The following is a 24,121-nucleotide window of genomic DNA, read 5'->3' on the forward strand; positions in this document are numbered from 1 at the left end:
TGCCGCTACCTCCTCATCCAGATTATGCAAGGCCTGCAAACTGCAAGGCAGAGGGCTCACCATGCCTTCGCCGGCCCTTCTGCTGCGTGTACCATGTGCAGGTGCCGGCCCAGCTGCTGGCCGCCTTTGTCAACCAAGTGTGGACCCGCTGCCGGCTTCCTGGTGCCCTTCCCCAGCATGCCAGCGGCGAGTTTGGCAACAGCCAGCGTTGCTGATCTATGCTTGTAGTGCCCGCCCGCTTGCCTCAGCTGAGAAGAGCTGTACGTTTGCCAGACTGATGGCGTTTGCTGTGCTCTGTGCCATAAAGGGATGGCAATGGATGAATCATATCAGTCCCACAGCCTGGACGCTGGAGGGCCTTGTGGGCCGCCAGCTGTGCGACAACATGATCTCAATGCTGGTGGGTCCCGCCCATGCTGGCTGCCTTGCCTGCAACCGCAAGCTCAGGAATCGGCCACATGTATGTTGACTGAGTGCGCCCTACGGCGGCCTGCTGTGACAACAAACCCAATGTGCAGGGCTAGGGCCAGCACCACGACGACCGTTGCCCAGTTCATGGAGTCCAGCTTTGGGTACAGTTTCGACATGATTTGGTGGTGTATCCTCATCCTCTTCTCCTACTGCCTCTTCTTCAGGGGTGAGTGGCACATGCCTGAGATATGATGGGGGCCCTGGCTGGTGTCTGCCATAGGCAGAGGTGTATGGTGTGGCGCGCTGGTATCCGATCTGCCGTGCTGACTGGTCTCCCTGCTGCAGTGCATCAACTTCCAAAAGCGCTGACGTGTATGGGCAAACACAATAGACCATTCATTGACGCGCCCTTGCTTTCGCCGGGTCCCGTGCCCCTGCGCCGGCGGCTGTTTGTTTTGTGTATCTGACCATGCCTACATGTTGTCATGAAAACTCCCACCACACTACCCCATGTTGACGGATCACTTGTACCCTACCATTCAATCGGCCTTTTCTGTCGCACAAGGCGCGGGGCATCAAGGAGTCTGGCGGCACGGAGTTGAACCCGCCCACTTTGAGATCTACACCAAGGGGGGCAGCCTGGCGCTGCCTAACACTGCAGCAGCTACTGGAGAGAGAGAGAGAGAGAGAGAGAGTGACCTGATGTCATTGCCCAGCACCAGTTGCAGCTTTATGACAATGCCTCACCACGGTCCTGCAAGCTGTGCCATGGCCCATTGCAGCGCGACAACCTACAGCATGGTGCAGAGTTTTGTCAAACATGGAATGGCCAAGACCTTCCTCATCGCCATGCTGCAGCCAGTGGCCGATCACTAGCGTCACAGAAGGGGTCCCATGGTGGTGACGACCACGGACATTCTGGTCATACTGCGACAGCACGCATCCTACCTACTAATCATGCTGCTGTGGTTGTGCTTGATGGTGCATAGACGTGGCACAGGAGCGCCACAGGGGCGCAAGCGCGATGGAGACAGGTGGAGCAGCGGGGCGCAGCCAGCGGGGCGGCGGCGGGCCTGGGTAAGGAGTGCGGAGTGCGGGCGATCGAGCCTGTGTCATATCAGTTCAGTGGGATCAAGGGATTCAGAAATCCTGGTCCTCCCGTGCATTTTGCAGCCCCAACCGGCGCCACTCCTGTTCTCTTCTTCGCCTTTCACCAAACCTGCATGCCCACCAGACCCATGGTGGAACCCAGTGCCGGACCGTAGACCCAAGTAGCAGCCCGTTTGAAGTAACGATGTCGCTTGCGCAGGCTGCACTCCTGCTGCTCGCTGCTGGTGAGGCCTCACTGAGCTACGGTATCCGCAGCCCAGTGCGGCCTGCGCTGTTGCAAACAGCAGACACCACTGCCGCCGCCACCCAGCGCGCTGCCGCCAAGCTGCTGCCTTTGGCCGGTGTTGCTACCTCATGCAGGCTCTGTGGTGGGTGACGGTCATCGACATCCCACACTGGCGATCGTCATGCTGCCAGGTGGCCAAAGCCACGCATTCCAGGGTATCGCCATTGCTCGCAGCATGCGGGGCAGGGGCTGGCGCACCGCGATGGTGCTGCCTGATTTCGACCACGACAATTTGGAGGGCAAGAAACTGCTGGGTGGCGGCCTGGAAACTGTGGTGTACAAGTCACCGCCAGACATCAACGAGCAGTTTGAGGTGAGCAGCAAGCAAAAGGAGAGGTGCCTTGCTGACTTACAGTTGCACGCTTGCTCTTGTTACAGCTGGACTGTCAACCCCCACAAGCAAGCAACTCCCACAACCACCTTGCTGAGGCTGAGTGCTCGCTTACAATGCAGGAAGCGATGTTGCAGCTGGAGACGAGGCCACGAGAGGTGTGCCCATGCATCGCACCCACATTTGGTTGTTGCGCCGCCTGTTTTGCTTGCAACGTCCATCAGCCCCCTGTTGCATGCAGTTCGTCGCCGTATATACCAGCCATTTTGAGCAAATGTGTCGGCACTTGCTAGACAATGGTGCGGCCTTGAACGCCCTGCGGGGTATGGCCGTGGACCTGCTCCTGATAGATGTCGCCTACCATTGCGGCCTGGCAGTTGCAGGTAATCAATCGCCGATGTATACAGCCTGGTACAAAATGAACGGGCGCAAAAAAGGCAACCGTGTTAAAGATGCGCGTGCGCCCCCCTGGTGTGCAGAGCTGTTGCAGAAGCGTGTCGTGCTCCTTAACCCCATGGACATTGTGGACCCTTTCTTGAGCCGATATGGCGGCGTGCCCCACTCCCTGGCTGTCCACGCCGCCATGGGATCAGGCCTGGTGCACCCCATGGTGCGGACAACTTATGCCTTGGAGGCGCGGGGTGGCGCCGATCCTCTGCCCTTCCTCCACTACTCTGCAACCATTTTTATGCATCTCACGAATCCTCGAATGCAGTCCTGGCTGGAGCGGGCGACCAATGCCTTGCTGTCACCTGTCTTGTTTTCCTTTGGTTTGTCAGTGGCACGCGCCTCTGCACAACGAATTGCCCGCGACTACAATTTACCTGGCGCTGCTGATCCACAAGACATGTTGCGCGGCTCGCGCATTATGCTGATCAATGCAGCAGATGGTGTGTCCGTGCCGCGTTCTTTGCCGTCCAATGTTAAGGCAAGTCGTGTTGCACGTGCTGCTTGCACAAAACCAAACCACAGGGGAGCATCTGCCTCAGAGATTGAGGTGGTTCATTTTCGTGATGCATCATGCGTGTCTTCCCCTTGATGGCTGCAGCTCGTGGGGCCTCTGCTGGGTGGCGGAGAAGCCAAGCCGCTGCCAGCCGACCTATCCGCCATTTTGGAGGGAGCAGGACCAAGGGGGGTGGTGTATGTCAGGTGATGGCAAGCGGCTGCTTGGCACCCTTAGCTAGGTGGGGAAGAGCATGCCGTCCAGCCAGCCAGCCAGCCAGCAAGCGGTGACGTTTGCCCGTTAATGTTGCTCCCGTGCTGCCTCCGCAGCTTTGGCACCACTTTCCGGCCCTCCAGCTGCGATGTGGTGCTCGGCCTGGCGGCAGCGCTGTCTGCTGTAAACACCACTGTGATATGGGCTGTGGACCTTGCCCACCTTCCAGTTGGCTGCCCTCTGGATGTGGCCAGCCTGCCGCCCAGCATTCATGTGATGCGTTGGGTGCCTCAAGACGACCTGCTGAGCCACCCACAGCTCAGGGCCTTTTTGTCGCATGCGGGGGTCAACAGGTGAGAACATGGCCTGGACTTGCAGCCTGGGCATGCAGCCTGCTGAAACCATTGCCAAAAATCACACTTTGCTTGCCAGCTGGTCAGCTGATGGCCGTATGTTTGCATCGTCTGCCTCGCAGCCTCAATCAGGCGGCCTATCGCGGCAAGCCGATGGTGTGCATGCCCTTGGCTGGCGATCAATATGACAATTGTGCCAGGGTAAGTCGGGCAATTTGCTAACTCAAGCCGTGTATTAGGCGCCCATTTTGATATCCTCCCTTGGTGAGCGTTATGCTGCTACGACAACAACATGTCTCCCGCCCATGCAGGCGGTGAAGGGCGGCTGGGGACTTCACTTCAAAAAGGGAGACCTCAGCCCGTCGACTGCCCACAAGCTGGCAGCCATGCTGGAGCAAGCGGCGGCAAAAGACTCCCCACTTGCACAGCGTGCGGCTGTTGTGAGCGGCATGCTGAATGCGCACCCGCGGCCAGCGGTGGAGCTTGCAGCAGGTGGGCCAGGAGCTTCACAACTTGGGGCGTCAATGATGGACCAGCTGTGCTGCTGTGTTGTGCAACACCGGCTGAGGTTCATTCAAAGCCACAATTTCTGCCTTCGGCGCTTGCAGCATCCTGAGCCCTCATCCCGGGTGTCCTCTCTTGCCACACAGACTGGATTGAGTATGCGCTGGCGTTGCCGCCAGATGCGGACCTGTCTGACCCGGCTGTGGCCATGCCTCATTGGAAGCGCTACTGCCTGGACGTTTACGCCGTGGCGGCAGTGGCCGTTGCGGCAGTGCTCGGCGTCGCCGCGCTGGTGCTGCGGCTTGCGTGGCGCGGGTTGATGGGCTTGCGGGTGAAGCACGGCAAAATGGAGTGATCAGTACAATTGTAACTTTCTCTTCCGAGTATCAAAACCAATCAGGATCTGACGGGGTATCTGCACAGTCACAGCTGCCGGGGCGCAAACCAGCAGGGAGATGCAGTCTTGAACACACCAGTTCATGTCGCTGAGGTGGCCTGCGCCAGCGAGGCTGGCTCGCAGCCCAACCGTGCGTGCCGTTGCAGCAGGCAACCGTAACACCATTGCTTGCCTTGCTCATACAACACGTGGCTTCCTGAGCGCACTCTGTAAGTGCCCACTCGGGAGGGGGCTTGTGGCGTTGTGAGAGGTTAATTGGTCTGTTGCCCCTCGTGACTCAGTATCACGGCACACCTATTGACGCCATCTGCTGCGAGTTTGGCGCGTGAACAGCCCGCACTCCCGTCCTCTTTATATCGACAAAGCTCTGCCCCGCGCTGCGCCACACCGCGTTGCATACGCTATGTGTGGCGTGCCAGACTGGTTTGTGGCCGCGGTGCTGGCGGCCGTCGCCTTGGCGGCTGCGCTGCTAGCGACCCGCCGCTGCGGCATACCCTCGCCCATGGGGCCCTGGTACTCAGACATGATGATGCCTGTTCTGCGCACCGGCCGGTTTCCAGGTGAACTAGGTCCATGGCTTGTGCCGCCTTGCTTGGTGCCTCCCTGCTGTGCAGGTTGTGCGCCCGCTGCCGCTTACTTGTGTTGCCGCTCTCGCTCTCCAGGTGCCCTCCTCCGGCTGCCACTTCCTGCCACCACTGCCGTTCCTGCAGACATGGTGAAACTTCACGCCCAGCACGGCCCGTTGTTTTGGTGGAGTTTCCTTGGGCGCCGGATGTTGATGGTTGGGACCCTGGAGGCTGTCACAAGAGTCCATTTGGGGGAGGGGGTGATAGTGAGGGCCGACTACCCCACAAGTGTGCGCAAGGTGAGTGCACAGTTGCAGATGCCGGCTTTCACTCAGCACTGCAGCATATACCCAATCATGCATGTTCAATCACATTGCCGTGCAGCTGCTGGGACCCTGGGGCACGCTCAACACCCATGGCAAAGCACACATCCGCATCAAGTAAGCTTGCGACCAGCCTGCTGCAGGCTGCTTACATGATGGTGATGGCCTCATGCCACGCTTGCCCTTCCGTCACGTTCCGCAGGCGCCTTGCACAGCCCGCTTTCACTCCAAAGGCCATCCGTGGCTACCTGCCTCGCATGCAAGCCATTGCAGAGCAGGCGGTACAGAAGTGGGCAGCAGAGGGCGACATCCTGTGAGCATGGGGCCCCTCTGCTTCCGGCTGGCTGCAGACTGCCGCGCCGCACGCTGCCCCCTTGGTAACTAGCCTATCTCAGTCACAGCCTTGGACCGCCATCCTGTGAATTGCAGGGTTCACCAGGAGATGAAGTGAGGACGGGTGGTGGCTGTGATGCAGCCTGCAGCCTCAAACAAGCTGGTCCAGTGCCACCGCTGCATGCCCCCCTCTGCTAGCATAGCCGTCCCAGCACCCATCCCGTTCTGCCTGCAGGTGGTTCACGTTCCGCGTCGTTGTTGAGACCATTGTCGGGTGCGACGATGGCTGGACCAGCCCCGAGAATTTCCCTGCAGTCAGTTCGGATTTTGAGGTCTGGGTGGCAGGCCTGTTCAGGTGGGTACGGTGTGTATGGGACTTAGCTGGCCTGCACCTGAGTACCTACTTAGCACTGACGGCATCACTCGCTGCGTTGTGATGCCATGCATCCTGCAGCATTCCGCTTGCCATCCCCGGCACGGCTTTTGCTCGTGGCTTGAAGAAGCGGACAGCACTGATGCGCCGCATACACGCCAGCCTCGACCTGGCGGAGGCAGCTGGACAGCATGGGCCTGGTGCAGGGGGCGGCAGGAATCCCGCTTCACACGATGATGGGGGTGCAGCTGGCGCCGAGCAGCCGTCTGCTTTGGACCTGCTGATGCGAAGCAGGGATGAGGAGGGCGTTGGACTGACCAGGCAAGGTTCCGTCATGGGAGCGCGGGCCGCTTTCTGCTGTGGGCTTACTTTGTGAAAGTTTCGGCGCAGTGGCAGCCATTGCCAATTGCAGATAGATAGACACATCGAGAGACCAGCTGGTCACTCATTCTCTCCCCCGCTCTTATCTGCGCGCCTGGCCCGCAGGGACCAGATCGCAGATACTGTGCTGACCCTGCTTTTTGCCGGCCACGACACCAGCAGCTCCACATTGACACGCATCTTTCAGCACCTGCACCGCCACCCCGAGGCGGTGCAGCGCCTGCGACAGGAGCAGGTGGTGTTTTTGAGGAGACTGCCGCGGATACTTTGCCGACCCTGCTTTGTGCCGGCTCAATCCATCCACAACACCATGGGTAGTTGCTCTTAAAGCAGTCTCGTTGCATCGTGTCCTGCCGCCTCTGCCAGGCTGAGGTGGTTGCCAAGCACGGCTCCCCCGTCACCGAGGCGGCTCTGCAAGACATGAAGTATGCAGAGGGGGTGGTGCGCGAGACCATGCGTATCACTCCAATCATCAATGCCACCCTGCGAGTGGCGTTGCAGGTGGGATGGAGGTGGATCAGCAGGCACATGTGGGCAGCCATGAACTTTGCTGCTAGCGTGTCGTGACATGCCGCGCCTTGCCGTTAACAGCCTTGCTAACCCCCGCGTGTGAACATCTGGTGCTTCAACATGAGTGCAAACCCGATCTTCGATTCGCCTACCTCCTGTGCAGGACTTTGAGCTGTGTGGATACACCATCAAGAAGGGCACCGCCTTGCAGTGCAGCCTGACGCAGCCAATCAAGACAGACTCCAGGTCAACCTTGAGCTTGTTGGCGAGAGGAGCTGAGCGTGTCAAAGTGCTGCTCCTGGTTCCAGCCGTTGCGGTTCAAGCACGATGTTTTCCGTGCCCTGCCCATCCATCTGTGCAGGTGGCAGGATGAGGATGATGTGCAGGCATTCAAGCCCGAGCGATGGTTGCATGGAGCGGCGCAGAAGCAGGGCGCTTGGATCCCGTTTGGCGGCGGCCAGCGGCTGTGCCTGGGCTGGCTGCTGGCAATGACGGAAATGAAGGTGTGGGCTGTTGGGTGGCTCATTGATGAGATGCCAGCATGGCATACTCAGGCTTGACCTCCCAGGTGCTCCTGTCCTGCCTTCAGGTGCTGCTGGCAAGTATCTTCCGAAGGTACGCATTGGAGCTCCGCCTGCCTGAGGAGCCGTGGGTGGAGTTCCCAATTGCCAGGCCCAAACACGGAATGCCTGCCCGCTTTGTCGCGACCATGGACGCCTCTTAACACGCACACAATCTCATCGTAATCAACATGTTCTGTACAGCCCCCCTTTTAGCAGTTTGCTGTTTGCCGCCCTGCGCCATTGCATGCATGCGTCCCCTACTGGCAACTTCTCATTCATGCAAGCAACTTGGCCTGCCCAGGTCACTGACTGAACAGATCCTAGCAGATGATGCAGCGCAGATCAGTGTAGCGTGCAGCACGCCCGAACTTGGGGGTCTTGCGGCTGGGGTCGGCGGCGCAAGGCGGGCATACCTATGGTATATGTATACTATATGCGGGAGAGGACGGTGGTGCTGCCGGCCGCCACATTACGCCCCAATTCGGCAGGGAACATGAACTGGAGGTGGCGGTGCGACCCGTGCCAGGCGCCGGGGCGCGCGCTTCCAGCGCAAAGCTGCGGCTCGAGCAGACAGCTGTCAGGGAGACAGCTGCCATCCCTCTGTGCTGTTCAATGCATCCAACTGAGTTTTCATCTCATTTGCGGCGGGGCAGGTGGAGCGGCGGGGCAGCCAGCGGCGGCGACAGCGGAGCGGCAGGCGGCTGCTGCAGCTGGCGGCGTGGCCGCGGCGGTCGGCCGCAGAATGAGAATGCGGGCGATCGAGCCTGACTGACTCGCACCTGTCTCAGCACACTTCAGTGGGAGCCAGAGATTTAGAAACTCGGTCCTCCCCGTGCATTTTGCAGCCCCAACCGGCGCCACTCCTGTTCTCTTCTTCGCCTTTCACCAAACCTGCATGCCCACCAGACCCATGGTGGAACCCAGTGCCGGACCGTAGACCCAAGTAGCAGCCCGTTTGACGTAACGATGTCGCTTGCGCAGGCTGCACTCCTGCTGCTCGCTGCTGGTGAGGCCTCACTGAGCTACGGTATCCGCAGCCCAGTGCGGCCTGCGCTGTTGCAAACAGCAGACACCACTGCCGCCGCCACCCAGCGCGCTGCCGCCAAGCTGCTGCCTTTGGCCGGTGTTGCTACCTCATGCAGGCTCTGTGGTGGGTGGTCATCGACATCCCACACTGGCGATCGTCATGCTGCCAGGTGGCCAAAGCCACGCATTCCAGGGTATCGCCATTGCTCGCAGCATGCGGGGCAGGGGCTGGCGCACCGCGATGGTGCTGCCTGATTTCGACCACGACAATTTGGAGGGCAAGAAACTGCTGGGTGGCGGCCTGGAAACTGTGGTGTTTAAGACACCACCATACACCAACAAACGTTTTCAGGTGAGCAGGAAGCAAAGGGGAGGTGCTTGGCTGCTCGCCTCCCCCCACAACCCAATGGGTTTGTCGCTGTCGCTGTCCTCTCTCACGTTGCAGGAAGAGATGTTGAAGCAGGAAGAGCTGATGGAGCTAAAAACAAACCTGCACGAGGTAGGTTGTGTAGCGCTAGAGCCATTGCTGTACATTTATCTCCCTCGCCAGTTGTGCTCGCAAGCTGTATCCTGTTGCGTGCAGTTCGTCGCCATGCACGCCCGCCACTTTGAGCAAATGTGCCGGCACTTACTTGACGACGGCGCTGCCATGGATGCCCTGCGAGGCTTGGATGCTGACATGCTCCTTCTAGATGTCCTCTTCTCTTGCGGCGAGGCAATTGCAGGTAGCGTAGGTTTGCAACACACAGGCCACCGCACAGGCACAATGTTCAAGAGCCAGCCAATTGTAGATGCGCCTCCCTCCCCCCCCGGGTGTGCAGAGCTGTTGCAGACGCGTGTGATGCTTCTGGACCCTGTGGACATTGTGGACCCTTTCATGAGCAAGTTGGACCGCTTCCCGTACTCCCTTGCTGTCCACGCCGCCATGGGATCAGGCCTGGTGCACCCCATGGTGCGGACAACTTATGCCTTGGAGGCGCGGGGTGGCGCCGATCCTCTGTCCTTCCTCCACTACTCTGCAACCATTTTTATGCATCTCACGAATCCTCGAATGCAGTCCTGGCTGGAGCGGGCGACCAATGCCTTGGTGTCGCCTGTGATTTTCTCCCTTGCCCAATCGGTAGCACGCGCCTCTGCGCAACGAATTGCCCTCGACTACAATTTGTCTGGCGCTGCTCATCCTCAAGGCTTGTTCCGCGGCTCGCGCATCCTGCTGGTCAATGCAGCAGATGGTGTGTCCGTGCCGCGTTCTTTGCCTTCCAATGTTAAGGCAAGTGTGGAGAGGTGTGGGAGAGGTGTGGTGGGGTTGCACGTGCTGCTTGCACAAAACCAAACCACAGGGGAGCATCTGCCTCAGAGATTGAGGTGGTTCATTTTCGTGATGCATCATGCGTGTCTTCCCCTTGATGGCTGCAGCTCGTGGGGCCTCTGCTGGGTGGCGGAGAAGCCAAGCCGCTGCCAGCCGACCTATCCGCCATTTTGGAGGGAGCAGGACCAAGGGGGGTGGTGTATGTCAGGTGATGGCAAGCGGCTGCTTGGCACCCTTAGCTAGGTGGGGAAGAGCATGCCGTCCAGCCAGCCAGCCAGCCAGCAAGCGGTGACGTTTGCCCGTTAATGTTGCTCCCGTGCTGCCTCCGCAGCTTTGGCACCACTTTCCGGCCCTCCAGCTGCGATGTGGTGCACGGCCTGGCGGCAGCGCTGTCTGCTGTAAACACCACTGTGATATGGGCTGTGGACCTTGCCCACCTTCCAGTTGGCTGCCCTCTGGATGTGGCCAGCCTGCCGCCCAGCATTCATGTGATGCGTTGGGTGCCTCAAGACGACCTGCTGAGCCACCCACAGCTCAGGGCCTTTTTGTCGCATGCGGGGGTCAACAGGTGAGAACATGGCCTGGACTTGCAGCCTGGGCATGCAGCCTGCTGAAACCATTGCCAAAAATCACACTTTGCTTGCCAGCTGGTCAGCTGATGGCCGTATGTTTGCATTGTCTGCCTCGCAGCATCTATGAGGCCGCCCGTCGCGGCAAGCCCATGGTGTGCATGCCCTTGGCTGGTGATCAGTATGACGGTTGTGCCAAGGCAAGAATACCAGCTCACCAGTTAGAGCGTAATGCTCGCCAATACAGATATGCTCAATACTTGATCGCTTAAACCTTGGTCGGTTGTGAAGGCTCAATTGTTGGCAGCTTGCCTCCCGCCCATGCAGGCGGTGAAGGGCGGCTGGGGACTTCAGTTCAAAAAGGGAGACCTCAGCCCGTCGACTGCCCACAAGCTGGCAGCCATGCTGGAGCAAGCGGCGGCAAAAGACTCCCCACTTGCACAGCGTGCGGCTGTTGTGAGCGGCATGCTGAATGCGCACCCGCGGCCAGCAATGGAGCTTGCAGCAGGTGGGCCAGGAGCTTCACAACTTGGGGCGTCAATGATGGACCAGCTGTGCTGCTGTGTTGTGCAACACCGGCTGAGGTTCATTCAAAGCCACAATTTCTGCCTTCGGCGCTTGCAGCATCCTGAGCCCTCATGCCGGGTGTCCTCTCTTGCCACACAGACTGGATTGAGTATGCGCTGGCGTTGCCGCCAGATGCGGACCTGTCTGACCCGGCTGTGGCCATGCCTCATTGGAAGCGCTACTGCCTGGACGTTTACGCCGTGGCGGCAGTGGCCGTTGCGGCAGTGCTCGGCGTCGCCGCGCTGGTGCTGCGGCTTGCGTGGCGCGGGTTGATGGGCTTGCGGGTGAAGCACGGCAAAATGGAGTGATCAGTACAATTGTAACTTTCTCTTCCGAGTATCAAAACCAATCAGGATCTGACGGGGTATCTGCACAGTCACAGCTGCCGGGGCGCAAACCAGCAGGGAGATGCAGTCTTGAACACACCAGTTCATGTCGCTGAGGTGGCCTGCGCCAGCGAGGCTGGCTCGCAGCCCAACCGTGCGTGCCGTTGCAGCAGGCAACCGTAACACCATTGCTTGCCTTGCTCATACAACACGTGGCTTCCTGAGCGCACTCTGTAAGTGCCCACTCGGGAGGGGGCTTGTGGCGTTGTGAGAGGTTAATTGGTCTGTTGCCCCTCGTGACTCAGTATCACGGCACACCTATTGACGCCATCTGCTGCGAGTTTGGCGCGTGAACAGCCCGCACTCCCGTCCTCTTTATATCGACAAAGCTCTGCCCCGCGCTGCGCCACACCGCGTTGCATACGCTATGTGTGGCGTGCCAGACTGGTTTGTGGCCGCGGTGCTGGCGGCCGTCGCCTTGGCGGCTGCGCTGCTAGCGACCCGCCGCTGCGGCATACCCTCGCCCATGGGGCCCTGGTACTCAGACATGATGATGCCTGTTCTGCGCACCGGCCGGTTTCCAGGTGAACTAGGTCCATGGCTTGTGCCGCCTTGCTTGGTGCCTCCCTGCTGTGCAGGTTGTGCGCCCGCTGCCGCTTACTTGTGTTGCCGCTCTCGCTCTCCAGGTGCCCTCCTCCGGCTGCCACTTCCTGCCACCACTGCCGTTCCTGCAGACATGGTGAAACTTCACGCCCAGCACGGCCCGTTGTTTTGGTGGAGTTTCCTTGGGCGCCGGATGTTGATGGTTGGGACCCTGGAGGCTGTCACAAGAGTCCATTTGGGGGAGGGGGTGATAGTGAGGGCCGACTACCCCACAAGTGTGCGCAAGGTGAGTGCACAGTTGCAGATGCCGGCTTTCACTCAGCACTGCAGCATATACCCAATCATGCATGTTCAATCACATTGCCGTGCAGCTGCTGGGACCCTGGGGCACGCTCAACACCCATGGCAAAGCACACATCCGCATCAAGTAAGCTTGCGACCAGCCTGCTGCAGGCTGCTTACATGATGGTGATGGCCTCATGCCACGCTTGCCCTTCCGTCACGTTCCGCAGGCGCCTTGCACAGCCCGCTTTCACTCCAAAGGCCATTCGTGGCTACCTGCCTCGCATGCAAGCCATTGCAGAGCAGGCAGTACAGAAGTGGGCAGCAGAGGGCGACATCCTGTGAGCATGGGGCCCCTCTGCTTCCGGCTGGCTGCAGACTGCCGCGCCGCACGCTGCCCCCTTGGTAACTAGCCTATCTCAGTCACAGCCTTGGACCGCCATCCTGTGAATTGCAGGGTTCACCAGGAGATGAAGTGAGGACGGGTGGTGGCTGTGATGCAGCCTGCAGCCTCAAACAAGCTGGTCCAGTGCCACCGCTGCATGCCCCCCTCTGCTAGCATAGCCGTCCCAGCACCCATCCCGTTCTGCCTGCAGGTGGTTCACGTTCCGCGTCGTTGTTGAGACCATTGTCGGGTGCGACGATGGCTGGACCAGCCCCGAGAATTTCCCTGCAGTCAGTTCGGATTTTGAGGTCTGGGTGGCAGGCCTGTTCAGGTGGGTACGGTGTGTATGGGACTTAGCTGGCCTGCACCTGAGTACCTACTTAGCACTGACGGCATCACTCGCTGCGTTGTGATGCCATGCATCCTGCAGCATTCCGCTTGCCATCCCCGGCACTGCTTTTGCTCGTGGCTTGAAGAAGCGGACAGCACTGATGCGCCGCATACACGCCAGCCTCGACCTGGCGGAGGCAGCTGGACAGCATGGGCCTGGTGCAGGGGGCGGCAGGAATCCCGCTTCACACGATGATGGGGGTGCAGCTGGCGCCGAGCAGCCGTCTGCTTTGGACCTGCTGATGCGAAGCAGGGATGAGGAGGGCGTTGGACTGACCAGGCAAGGTTCCGTCATGGGAGCGCGGGCCGCTTTCTGCTGTGGGCTTACTTTGTGAAAGTTTCGGCGCAGTGGCAGCCATTGCCAATTGCAGATAGATAGACACATCGAGAGACCAGCTGGTCACTCATTCTCTCCCCCGCTCTTATCTGCGCGCCTGGCCCGCAGGGACCAGATCGCAGATACTGTGCTGACCCTGCTTTTTGCCGGCCACGACACCAGCAGCTCCACATTGACACGCATCTTTCAGCACCTGCACCGCCACCCCGAGGCGGTGCAGCGCCTGCGGCAGGAGCAGGTGGTGTTTTTGAGGAGACTGCCGCGGATACTTTGCCGACCCTGCTTTGTGCCGGCTCAATCCATCCACAACACCATGGGTAGTTGCTCTTAAAGCAGTCTCGTTGCATCGTGTCCTGCCGCCTCTGCCAGGCTGAGGTGGTTGCCAAGCACGGCTCCCCCGTCACCGAGGCGGCTCTGCAAGACATGAAGTATGCAGAGGGGGTGGTGCGCGAGACCATGCGTATCACTCCAATCATCAATGCCACCCTGCGAGTGGCGTTGCAGGTGGGATGGAGGTGGATCAGCAGGCACATGTGGGCAGCCATGAACTTTGCTGCTAGCGTGTCGTGACATGCCGCGCCTTGCCGTTAACAGCCTTGCTAACCCCCGCGTGTGAACATCTGGTGCTTCAACATGAGTGCAAACCCGATCTTCGATTCGCCTACCTCCTGTGCAGGACTTTGAGCTGTGTGGATACACCATCAAGAAGGGCACCGCCTTGCAGTGCAGCCTGACGCAGCCAATCAAGACAGACTCCAGGTCAACCTTGAGCTTGTTGGCGAGAGGAGCTGAGCGTGTCAAAGTGCTGCTCCTGGTTCCAGCCGTTGCGGTTCAAGCACGATGTTTTCCGTGCCCTGCCCATCCATCTGTGCAGGTGGCAGGATGAGGATGATGTGCAGGCATTCAAGCCCGAGCGATGGTTGCATGGAGCGGCGCAGAAGCAGGGCGCTTGGATCCCGTTTGGCGGCGGCCAGCGGCTGTGCCTGGGCTGGCTGCTGGCAATGACGGAAATGAAGGTGTGGGCTGTTGGGTGGCTCATTGATGAGATGCCAGCATGGCATACTCAGGCTTGACCTCCCAGGTGCTCCTGTCCTGCCTTCAGGTGCTGCTGGCAAGTATCTTCCGAAGGTACGCATTGGAGCTCCGCCTGCCTGAGGAGCCGTGGGTGGAGTTCCCAATTGCCAGGCCCAAACACGGAATGCCTGCCCGCTTTGTCGCGACCATGGACGCCTCTTAACACGCACACAATCTCATCGTAATCAACATGTTCTGTACAGCCCCCCTTTTAGCAGTTTGCTGTTTGCCGCCCTGCGCCATTGCATGCATGCGTCCCCTACTGGCAACTTCTCATTCATGCAAGCAACTTGGCCTGCCCAGGTCACTGACTGAACAGATCCTAGCAGATGATGCAGCGCAGATCAGTGTAGCGTGCAGCACGCCCGAACTTGGGGGTCTTGCGGCTGGGGTCGGCGGCGCAAGGCGGGCATACCTATGGTATATGTATACTATATGCGGGAGAGGACGGTGGTGCTGCCGGCCGCCACATTACGCCCCAATTCGGCAGGGAACATGAACTGGAGGTGGCGGTGCGACCCGTGCCAGGCGCCGGGGCGCGCGCTTCCAGCGCAAAGCTGCGGCTCGAGCAGACAGCTGTCAGGGAGACAGCTGCCATCCCTCTGTGCTGTTCAATGCATCCAACTGAGTTTTCATCTCATTTGCGGCGGGGCAGGTGGAGCGGCGGGGCAGCCAGCGGCGGCGACAGCGGAGCGGCAGGCGGCTGCTGCAGCTGGCGGCGTGGCCGCGGCGGTCGGCCGCAGAATGAGAATGCGGGCGATCGAGCCTGACTGACTCGCACCTGTCTCAGCACACTTCAGTGGGAGCCAGAGATTTAGAAACTCGGTCCTCCCCGTGCATTTCTCGTGTATCGCACATGTTTTTGGCCTGCCTTTCGTAGCGTAGCGAAGAAGGCGAAGGCCTCCGGATCCCGACCATACCGACTTTGACGCACCCATTTCATGGCAACTCACGCTCAGTTTTGCCTTGTTGGCAACTCTAATTTCCTTGCACCGCATTAGAAGACTAGATTCCGGTTCATTAGCCCTTTAGGAGCATTTCTGTTGCGAATTGGCCGCGAAAGAGTGCCAGACCACGAAGATTGAGGGGCGCCAACGTGGTGCGCGCCTTTTTCAAAACTTGCCAGCCGTTTCGCGAGTCGTGTACCCGGCTGCCACCGTCTCCCACATTCCTCCACCTTCTGATTCCCGCCCGATCTGCCCTCTTCCCCCATCCTGCATCTACGACTCCTTTCAAGGGGGTCTGCATCCCAGGGCAGGCAGGCCCTCGCGCGCGAAAGAACGATTATTATAATATTCTTCTTCCAATCTACTATACCTGCTCATCGTGGACAAAGCCACAGCTAACATGCCAGCCTTGCCCAGCCGGGAGGAGCGCCTCAGTGCCTATGCACCCACAGGGCGCACAGCGGTGGTCACTGGTGGAACAAAAGGCAAGAATGAGGCCACTAAGTGCTGCGGCGCAGGGCCTCCGCCAAGCCACCGCCGCCGCATTTGCCACTCCCGCTCGCTCCTGTTTGTGGGCATGCGCGGCCTGTTCGTCTTATGCATTGCAGGCATCGGGAAAGCAGTCGTGGAGGAGTTGGCGGGGCTTGGTGCCAGGCGAGCTGGCCCAACTCGCCGCCGCCCGCACTTGTCTCACTTGTCGCCGACCGCCAACCATCTTGTTGCATCCTTTGATGCAGGGTCTTCACCTGCGCTCGCAATGCAGCGGATCTAGAGGAGCTGCTTGGTCAATGCAGGGAGGCGGGTTGGGACGACGTGCAAGGCATAGTCGCGGATGTGTCGTTGCCCAATGACCGGCAACGGGTGATGGAGGGAGCGGCGGCAGCATTTGGCGGCAAGCTGAATGTGTTGTTCAACAACGTGGGCACGTTCATCACGCCTACAACAGTGGATGTCACTCAGGTGCGCAGCCCTGCAAAGCGATGGCAACAGCAAGACATGCAGCTGGCTTGCGTTGGTTACACCAAAGCGGAAGATATGTTCCTCCTGATGCCCCGGGCGCTTGGCACACTGCAGGCCGAGTTCCAGCACCTGATCAACAGCAATCTGGAGTCCGCCTTTGCTCTCTCCCAGCTGGCCCACCCGCTGCTCAAGGCCAGCGGGGACGGCGTCATCATCTTCAACAGCAGCGTGGCTGGAGGGCCCACTGCCATGAACACTGGCAGCGTGTATGGCCTCACAAAGGTGGGCCCCAGGGGCTGGCTGTGCATCCATCCTGCAGGCGCTCTGCTGGGTTAGGGCCTAGGTGTCTAGTTGTAGCCGCCAGCAGCAGTGTGGGCGTTGACCCTGCATTTGTCGTGCCCCCTTCCTGCCCTCAGGCGGCTCTGAATCAGCTGGCAAAGAGCCTGACGTGTGAGTGGGGCAAGGACAACATCAGAGCAGTGTCACTGGCGCCCTGGTGAGCGCCAGAAGCCACGCTCATGCTGCCGCCCTTGGCTGCTGGCTGAGCCTCCGGCCGCCATGGACGCTGGCGCCAACATCTGCGGTTGTCTTGCGTGCTTCCGGTTGCTGAGCGCATCTCGCGATGCCACATGCAGGTTCACCCAAACACCGATGGTACAGTCCCTGCTGCAAGATGTGGAGTATGCGGCCAGGGTGCTGGAGTGCACGCCTATAGGTCGTATCGCCCAGCCGCAGGAGGTGGCACGAGTCGTCTCCTTTCTCGCTTCCCCGGCGGCATCTTATATGGCGGGCTGCACCATCCCTGTGGATGGCGGCTACAGCTGTAGGGGATTCTACTAGTGCAGCAGCACTAGGAGAGCAAGAATCGCAGAGTGTCAAGCGCGAGTTGGCCCCGCTGTTGTGCCCTGGGTAGCAGCACCAGAACAGCCTGTGCCGCCCTCTGCTGCTGTCCACGCACCACAGCAAGGCAGACCTGTGCGAGTTGTACCGCCTGCGCCTGCAGCAGGCAGATGGTGCCCGCCGACTTTGGCACCTCGTGTAGCAGGGCTATAGCCAGCAGACGGAATGATATGAGTTTATGTATTCCCCGTGTTTGACCATGCATTGCATGCAGTGCCTGGACCTGATAGCTGGCATATGGGCCAGACACCTGGCACATGTGCAAGGCAGCTGGCACGCCTCACCACAGATGTTGGCAGTCTCTCTTGCTAGGCCTTTTGATGTAAGGAACGCCCTGCATCACTGGTCAGACACCTAAGTGGGTTAACCCCGCCACACCTCGGCATCGCATCAATGCCAGTGAGTATCATACTTCGTTCAACCATTGCTGAGCCTTCCAGCTCGTTCTATGTGTCGGTCCGAGCCTTTCAGCTCGTTCTGGTTGCCAGATACATCGGGTGATACAGGAGAAGGTCAGAAAGCATAAGTTGGCGGTGACGGAGGCCAACTCAGTGCAGCGCAGGCGGGAGTCATGTTTGGGCGCCGTGATGCCGCGCCCGCGCCCTGCTTCAGCGCCTGCGTCTCCTCGTCGTTGACGCTTCCCTTTGCTTGGGCAGCCGCGCTGTCCTTCATGGCATGCAGCTTGGAGTGGCTGTCCCAGCCAAAGCCGCCCATGGCTAATACGCACCCGCATACCGTCTTGGGAGTAAACAACTCAATCTCTCCTGCAGGTTGGACGCAGTGGCCAAGACAGCAGCCGTTGAGACAACACTGTTCGCATGACGGTGGTGCAGCGTGCGACACAACAAGCAACGAAGCATTGTTTGGCAAGCAACGGCCTGGCGCGCCCACCCTGGCTGCACATGCCCGTGCTGCACGGCTGCTGGTCGGGCGCTATGGCGCCATGCATAGCCAGGCCAAGCCCCAGCCAGCATCGAAACCGCGAAACGCACCTGGGACGGCCTGCGGCGCCCATTCGACCTCTTGGTAGATGGCCCCCACTGAGGCTCCCTGGGCCAGACACCAGGTGCCTCGCCCGCTTCCAGGTCGGTGGCGCAGGGGCTCGGGGCTGTGCAGCCCTGGCTGCGCCTGGAGCGACCCCGCCTGCTGTTTCTTGGCCGCCATGCGCTTGTCGCTGCTAGCCGTGCATGCTCAGAAACGAAGCAGCGGGCCGCCCCGACAACAATAATCGGGGGCCGACGAGGACGCCGCCAGCGGCCCTCCACGATGCTGCAGCCAATTGAAAGGGACAGGAGCGAGCGTGTGCGGTTTTTAAATGCCTGCCCTCCCAACTCCCCGGTGCTGTCCTGCGGCAGTACGACTTGCTAGCCTGTTGACTCGCGATCTCCTGTCCCGTTTTCCGGTTGTTCCGATTTCTACACATGACAAAAAGACGGCAAGCTGCTCTGCCAGCGCGTCGATGGATGGTGGCGGCAGGCTCCGCCACAGGTCCAAGCTGCTGCCCAGCTCACCACCAGCCCGGCCTCTTCAGCTGCTTGTGCTGCTCCTGCACCGTGTTGGGCAGTCGGGAGCGCAGCTGCTCCGCGGCATAGGCTGCCGCCAGGTTGGACGAGAAGCACACGGTGCGGCCGTCGGATCGCAACACGCCCTTGCCCAGTAGCGCCCGCTGGTGCTCCCGGTCGGGCACGCTCTCCCGCCACTCTGCATGCCCGGGCAGGGACGGGCGGGCTGAATGTCAGCGTGGCACGCTTCGACGGGTTGGCTGGCCTGCGGTGACAAGCAGCGACACGCTGCCTCGCAAAGCGGCCCCAGCGCGCGCCAACCCGCTGCGCCGATGGCGCCCTCTTTGCTCTTGAGCAGCGCCTCCACCACCGCCAGGCCGCCTTCGCGCTGCGGGGTCTGGTCCAGCAGGCCTGCTGCCGAGTAGGCCATCTCAATCAAGTCGAACAGCTCCCGCTTGACATCTGCACGGCGCTGCGCAGGCGGCCCCAGGATGTCCCGACAGCTACAACTGTGGCATGATGATGGGGCATGCTGGTGCGCAGGGACAGCCTGACAGCAGAAGGCAACAAGGGTCAGTGCTCAAATCCAAGAGCCCTCCGAATGCGCGTCTGATCAACCCCCGCCAGCGGAGCGCACCTGGGAAGGGCATGCCGGCCTTCACCATGCCCGCGCAGCGCTGCAGCAGCAGCAGGCTGCCGCCCACCAGGTCGGCGCACTGCAGGCAGGCGGGCGCGCGGCTGGCCTCACTGGCCGCAGGCACCTGGCGGCACCACAGGGGCGGGTGCGGCCATGCGGCCATGCCCCACCTGCTCCGCCTGCTTGCCCTGCACCCCCAGGTGCGCCAAGTACTCCACCGCCTCATGCTGGCTGATGTCGGGCACGCGAAGCACGGGGGCCGCCCGCGACTGCGCCGGGTGGTCCCCTGCGCATGCGCGCCGATAAAGGGTCGGGCCAGGGGGAGAGCAGAGCCTCCAGCGCAAACCCTCCTGGCCTGCGAGCGCACGCCCGGCCACCTCCGCACCTATCAGCTTCTCCACAGTGTCCCACGTGTGTGCCACAAAGATGACCACCACCGTGCCGTCCTGCGGACACCGCGGCAGGGAGGGTGCAGCAAGGCAGCGACGGCGGCATCCCTTGCTGGTCCAGCCGGACAACACATCCCAGCGGCGCCGCCACGTTTGCGCTCACCTGGGCCCAGTCGCGTGCGTACGCGCGCATGGCCCCCAGCACCCGCTCCCCCTCCTCGCTGCTGGCCAGCCGGTCCGCGCTGTCGATCACCAGCACGAAGGGGCGGCCTGCAGGCGCAGGTCGGCAGCCGGGGCCGCAAGGGCCGTGTTGTTGGTGGTGTGTGCGGTCGCGATACGACCAGCCTGCGGCAGCCGGCCAGGGGCCGCGCTCCTGTATGAACCATGCCGGTTGCCGGGTTGCCACCTGCCCCACACACACCCACAGCTCGCCTGTCTGCTGGCGGAACTCACGGGCCGCATCGCGCAGCGCCTCTGCCGACTGCCGCACCGAGGCCAGCGGGTGCTTGCTGCCAAGGGGGCACACGTGCAAGGAGGGTGCCGCTCAGCCGTTTCTCCGTGCCCCTGGTTTCTACGGCTGCCACACCCGCCTCGCCAGCCCCAGCAGCAGCCCAAGCAGCAGCCCGGGGGTCATGCCACCGTTCCCCACGCGCCTGGCTCCACATGTTTCACCACCCTCACGCACACAGGTCACCTGCGTGGGTCCTCGTACTGCGTGCCCAGCATAGGCTTGGACACCACGTTGATGCGCGCTATGTGCTCCTGGAACCTGCGGCCGCGCATGCGGCATGAAACGCGGCCGCAGTCGGCTTCGCAGGCCCCATGCGCATGTAGCGTGCGGCACAGCTGCTGAGACTACCACCACCCCAGCTCAGCCCTGCGCTCGCCACCGCTCTCAGGCAGCAAAGCTGGTTTGAACCAGCTCTCCCTGCCCGGCAAGCCAGGCTCGGGCGGGGTGCGCGCCTGAAGTTGAAGGCGGCGCCCAGGTCCCGCCCAAAGTCGACCTCATAGGCGGGCGGTACATCAAGGTACCCCACCCCCCGCCCCACCTCCCGGCACGCCTCACGCAGCAGCGTGGTCTTGCCGCCGCCGGGCGGCCCCGTGACCACGTGGTAGAAGGAGGAGGGCTCCTGCCGCGCAGGCGGGGGTGGCGGGGAGGCGAGCGGGCACTCGCGCCACACATCCAGCTGGGATGGCGGCCGGGGCAGCATCTGCTGGCTTTTAGAGCGCTGCCGCGCGCTCTCCCATGCGCGGTTCAGGCGGGGAGCAGCAGGGCAGGGGCAGGGGCCCCACCTGTGGTTGCAGCAGCCCTCGCACTTTCTCGCGCAGCTCGGCGCGGGGCAGCACGGGCGGCGCCTGTGGCGGGGGCAGCACCCCGCGCATGAGCGTGTCCAGCACTGCAACATGGGGCGGTTAAGTGCGGTTGCTGTGGGTGGGTGTTGCTGTTGTGGGTGTAGGACACTGTCGCCGGGCCTCGGTCTTTTCCTGCCTCTAGACGAACCAGCAGGGTGACTGGCGGCCGCAGTGTGCCCACCCCTGCTGCACCTCCACAGCAGCTACGCCTCACCCGTCTTGTGGTAATACCAGTCGAAGGCAGCCGAGGCGCCGGCGTTGAGCAGCACGATGCCCAGCCCCGCCGCCACAAACAGGCGCAGCTTGCTCTTAAACAGGTCCTGCAGCACGGGGGAGCGGGCTGGAGTGGCGTGCTCTAGAGCGTTGTGCATCTACACTTGTGCAGAAGCTGGCGCGAGACGCGCCGCCCCGCCGCCACTCACACCTTGAACCAGCCGCCCTTGGCCGCCTCGCCGCCCTCCTTGGCCGCCTCCTGGGCCATCTGGCGCAGTGTGGTCCTCGAAAGGAGTGGATGGCGGGCTGCAGGGGTAGGGTTGACAGCACCCCCCGGCCCCCAGCCTGCCCTTCCAGCTCCCACAACCGCGGCTGCCGTGCTCCGCAGCATGGAGCCTGTCCAAGGTCGCAAAGGAAGGGAAGGCAGGTTGCTTTCTGTGCCGGTGAGGAGCTTTCCTCGCCGCGCTAGTGGGCACCGTCTGATTACACTGAGCCACAGCAAGTTGCATTCCCATCAAACATCCAACCAGGGACCCCACGATCACATCGAGGCGCGTTTGCCACCCCGGCTCAGCCTCCCCACCCGTTCGGCCACCACCGCCTGCGGCGCTCCTGCTGCTGCGCCGCACTGGCCAGCCGCCGCCGCCGCTGCCGCCGCCCCGCCCTGCCGCTGCAGGCGGGCAAAGTCTGTCCCCGTGATCATGCCCAGGACAAAGTCGTCTGTGAAGAGGTCGTCAGGTGCCGAGGCTGGCGATGGGAGCTGGCCTGGTGGGGCCGGGCGGCAATGCGCTCCTGCAACGGCGCTCGGATCGCCGCCTGGAGCGCCTGCCGGAGGAGGAGCCCGCTCTTTGACAGCTCGCCGCGCCTGCCGCTCCACAGGCGCAGCGCCAGCACCCATCGCCGAAGGCTGCCCCGGCGTGCCGGAGGGCGCCTGCCGCCATGCCCCAGCGCTGCCGCCGTCCCCGAGGGGAGCCGCTGGTGCGCCGCCTGGTGCCCCCCTCGGTCCCTGCTCCTCCTGCTGCTGCCGCTCTCCCTGCTGCTGCCGCTGCCGCGCGTCCAGCAGGAAGCCGGCGATGTCGCCCTGCAGGCCCCGGATGCCGCGCGAGATGGCCTGCAGCTGCGCCAGCGCGCCGCCGCCGCCGCCTGCGAGGAAGGCAGGGCAGGGGCGGGCGCTGCATCGCAGCTGACGACCACGCGCATATGCAGAGCATACACCGCCTCTATGCCCTACGCACACCTGCAGCACAGGAGCGTGCCACACAAGGCGCAGCAGTGCGAACAAGTGGCGGCCCTCCCCGCCGCTTGCTCTTGCTTGCCTGCCTCCCGCGGCCGCCTCCTGCTGGCCAGGTACGCCTTCCACACATCCAGCCCAGGGGAGCCCGGGGCAGGGCCAGGTGCAGCGTTTCCGCCAGCAGCGGCGCCGCCACTGGGCACAGGACAGCGCACGCTGGCGGTGCCGGCGGCTGTTATGCGGACTGGCTGCTGCGGCGGCGGCGCCGGTCTTGACGCCCGCCAGCCAAAGTGCGCGGTGTGGATGCTGCCGATGCTGATGCCAGGGCCGCTCTGCTGGCCGGCTACTGCCCCTGCCAGCGGGGCTGCAGCCTGGCGGGCGCCTGGCCAGTGCTGAGCCAGGCTGGCCGAGCGCCTGGGCTGGCAGCTTGCCCCTGGTGCTCTTGCTGTTGGGCATGCGGCCGGAGCTGCCTGCAGCCTGCCCCGTGCTGGGCTGCTGTAGCCTGCATGCTTGAGGCGCAGCAGGCGCAGCGGGGATGCAGCAGCCTCGCAGCAGCAGTCTGCCTCTGCCCTGCCACAGCCGCGGCATGGCGGGCGCGCCAGCATCAGCTTGCGCTGCGGCGCCGGCGGCGCAGGACGGGCACGGTAGGGCGGCGATGCCGCGGCCTGGGGCGCAGGTGCAAGCGGCTGGCGCTGGCTGCCCTGCTGCCGCAAGGGGCGCCTTGGGGGAGACTGGCTGGCTGGCAGCGCGGGGTGCGTGTCGGCATGAGTGGCCCATCCGCTGCCATGGCCCCTCAGGCCCGGACCTCTGGGAAGGGCCTGTGCGGCAGGGCTTGGCCCGCCGCCGCCGCCGCCGCCGCCACCACCGGTGCCACCGAGCCAGGCCAGCACCCTGGTCAAGCTGCGCCGCTGCTCATCCGTGGCTGCTGGGCCTGTCTGCCCTGCTGGTGCAGGCGCTGCTTGCCATGCGTCGCTGGCAGTGGCTGCCACGTCATGAGAAGCTCTCACCACATCTGCCGCATCAACAGGAGCCTCCAACGCATGCTGCTGCGGCGGCGGCTGCGCACATGTGCTGCCTGCCATGCCTTCCGGCTCTGCGGCAGTCTCTGATGCCTCCTCCCCTGCCGGCGCTGTTGCCACGTCATCCTCCTCCTCCCCAGGCAGCAGCATGCTCATCAGCTCCACCACCCCGGTATCAGCCCCTTGCCCGCCGCCGCAGCCCGCTCCCTCCGCCTCGCCATTCACATCCACTTGAGCGAGTGCCTGAGATGGAGGGGGCCAGCTATCTGCCCTGTGGCCCTGCGCCCGCTTAGGCAGTCCGCTCCTGCCCAGGAACTCTGAAGCGCGGCGCAGCTCGGCGCCTGCGCCACAGCGGCGGCCAGCGGTGGGAGGCAGTTGAGTGCGGCGACACGCCGCGTCCAGCGCTCCGGAGTAATTCTACCTACCAACAGAGCTCAGAAAGCCGTCCACATCAGTACGGCGGAGCCCCAGAGGCTCGCACTGATCTTGGGCCATGGACATGGCT

The 24,121-nt window shown here is 62.2% G+C and overlaps 6 protein-coding genes across 6 annotated transcripts; 5 read left to right on the top strand and 1 right to left on the bottom strand.

Moving 5' to 3' along the window:
- Positions 1–2,009: 2,009 nt before the first annotated feature.
- Positions 2,010–4,877, top strand: CHLNCDRAFT_134126 (hypothetical protein; the record flags this gene model as incomplete). The annotated part of the gene is made up of 9 exons (XM_005847632.1): positions 2,010–2,120; positions 2,380–2,521; positions 2,618–2,748; positions 3,187–3,287; positions 3,411–3,647; positions 3,770–3,803; positions 3,959–4,139; positions 4,298–4,443; positions 4,830–4,877. 9 exons carry the CDS (start codon positions 2,010–2,012, stop codon positions 4,875–4,877), a joined length of 1,131 nt encoding a protein of 376 aa, XP_005847694.1.
- Positions 4,878–4,951: 74 nt separating this feature from the next.
- CHLNCDRAFT_57899 (hypothetical protein) lies at positions 4,952–7,758 on the top strand (the record flags this gene model as incomplete). The annotated part of the gene is made up of 11 exons (XM_005847633.1): positions 4,952–5,108; positions 5,259–5,413; positions 5,499–5,554; positions 5,640–5,750; positions 5,867–5,884; positions 6,006–6,125; positions 6,630–6,759; positions 6,891–7,025; positions 7,198–7,280; positions 7,396–7,537; positions 7,624–7,758. 11 exons carry the CDS (start codon positions 4,952–4,954, stop codon positions 7,756–7,758), a joined length of 1,242 nt encoding a protein of 413 aa, XP_005847695.1.
- A 724-nt stretch (positions 7,759–8,482) lies between these two features.
- Positions 8,483–11,404, top strand: CHLNCDRAFT_57900 (hypothetical protein). Its single transcript, XM_005847634.1, has 10 exons — positions 8,483–8,603; positions 8,740–8,975; positions 9,069–9,122; positions 9,207–9,348; positions 9,445–9,575; positions 10,040–10,140; positions 10,264–10,500; positions 10,623–10,701; positions 10,829–11,009; positions 11,168–11,404. The coding sequence occupies exons 1-10, from the start codon at positions 8,564–8,566 to the stop codon at positions 11,374–11,376; spliced, it is 1,410 nt and encodes a 469-aa protein (XP_005847696.1). The 5' UTR covers positions 8,483–8,563; the 3' UTR covers positions 11,377–11,404.
- A 417-nt stretch (positions 11,405–11,821) lies between these two features.
- On the top strand, positions 11,822–14,628 carry CHLNCDRAFT_134129 (hypothetical protein; the record flags this gene model as incomplete). The annotated part of the gene is made up of 10 exons (XM_005847635.1): positions 11,822–11,978; positions 12,129–12,283; positions 12,369–12,424; positions 12,510–12,620; positions 12,876–12,995; positions 13,500–13,629; positions 13,761–13,895; positions 14,068–14,150; positions 14,266–14,407; positions 14,494–14,628. 10 exons carry the CDS (start codon positions 11,822–11,824, stop codon positions 14,626–14,628), a joined length of 1,224 nt encoding a protein of 407 aa, XP_005847697.1.
- Positions 14,629–15,989: 1,361 nt separating this feature from the next.
- Positions 15,990–17,212, top strand: CHLNCDRAFT_48821 (hypothetical protein; the record flags this gene model as incomplete). The annotated part of the gene is made up of 5 exons (XM_005847636.1): positions 15,990–16,045; positions 16,150–16,372; positions 16,487–16,654; positions 16,789–16,868; positions 17,008–17,212. 5 exons carry the CDS (start codon positions 15,990–15,992, stop codon positions 17,210–17,212), a joined length of 732 nt encoding a protein of 243 aa, XP_005847698.1.
- A 1,567-nt stretch (positions 17,213–18,779) lies between these two features.
- CHLNCDRAFT_52418 (hypothetical protein) lies at positions 18,780–24,117 on the bottom strand (the record flags this gene model as incomplete). The annotated part of the gene is made up of 15 exons (XM_005847801.1): positions 18,780–18,973; positions 19,096–19,236; positions 19,412–19,490; positions 19,582–19,697; positions 19,797–19,857; positions 19,964–20,070; positions 20,254–20,309; positions 20,495–20,569; positions 20,833–20,930; positions 21,094–21,197; positions 21,368–21,473; positions 21,578–21,650; positions 21,996–22,603; positions 22,813–23,957; positions 24,042–24,117. 15 exons carry the CDS (start codon positions 24,115–24,117, stop codon positions 18,780–18,782), a joined length of 3,039 nt encoding a protein of 1,012 aa, XP_005847863.1.
- Between the last annotated feature and the right edge of the window lie 4 nt (positions 24,118–24,121).

Source organism: Chlorella variabilis (genome assembly GCF_000147415.1).
Source record: "Chlorella variabilis unplaced genomic scaffold CHLNCscaffold_10, whole genome shotgun sequence".
NCBI classification, from domain to species: Eukaryota; Viridiplantae; Chlorophyta; class Trebouxiophyceae; order Chlorellales; family Chlorellaceae; genus Chlorella; species Chlorella variabilis.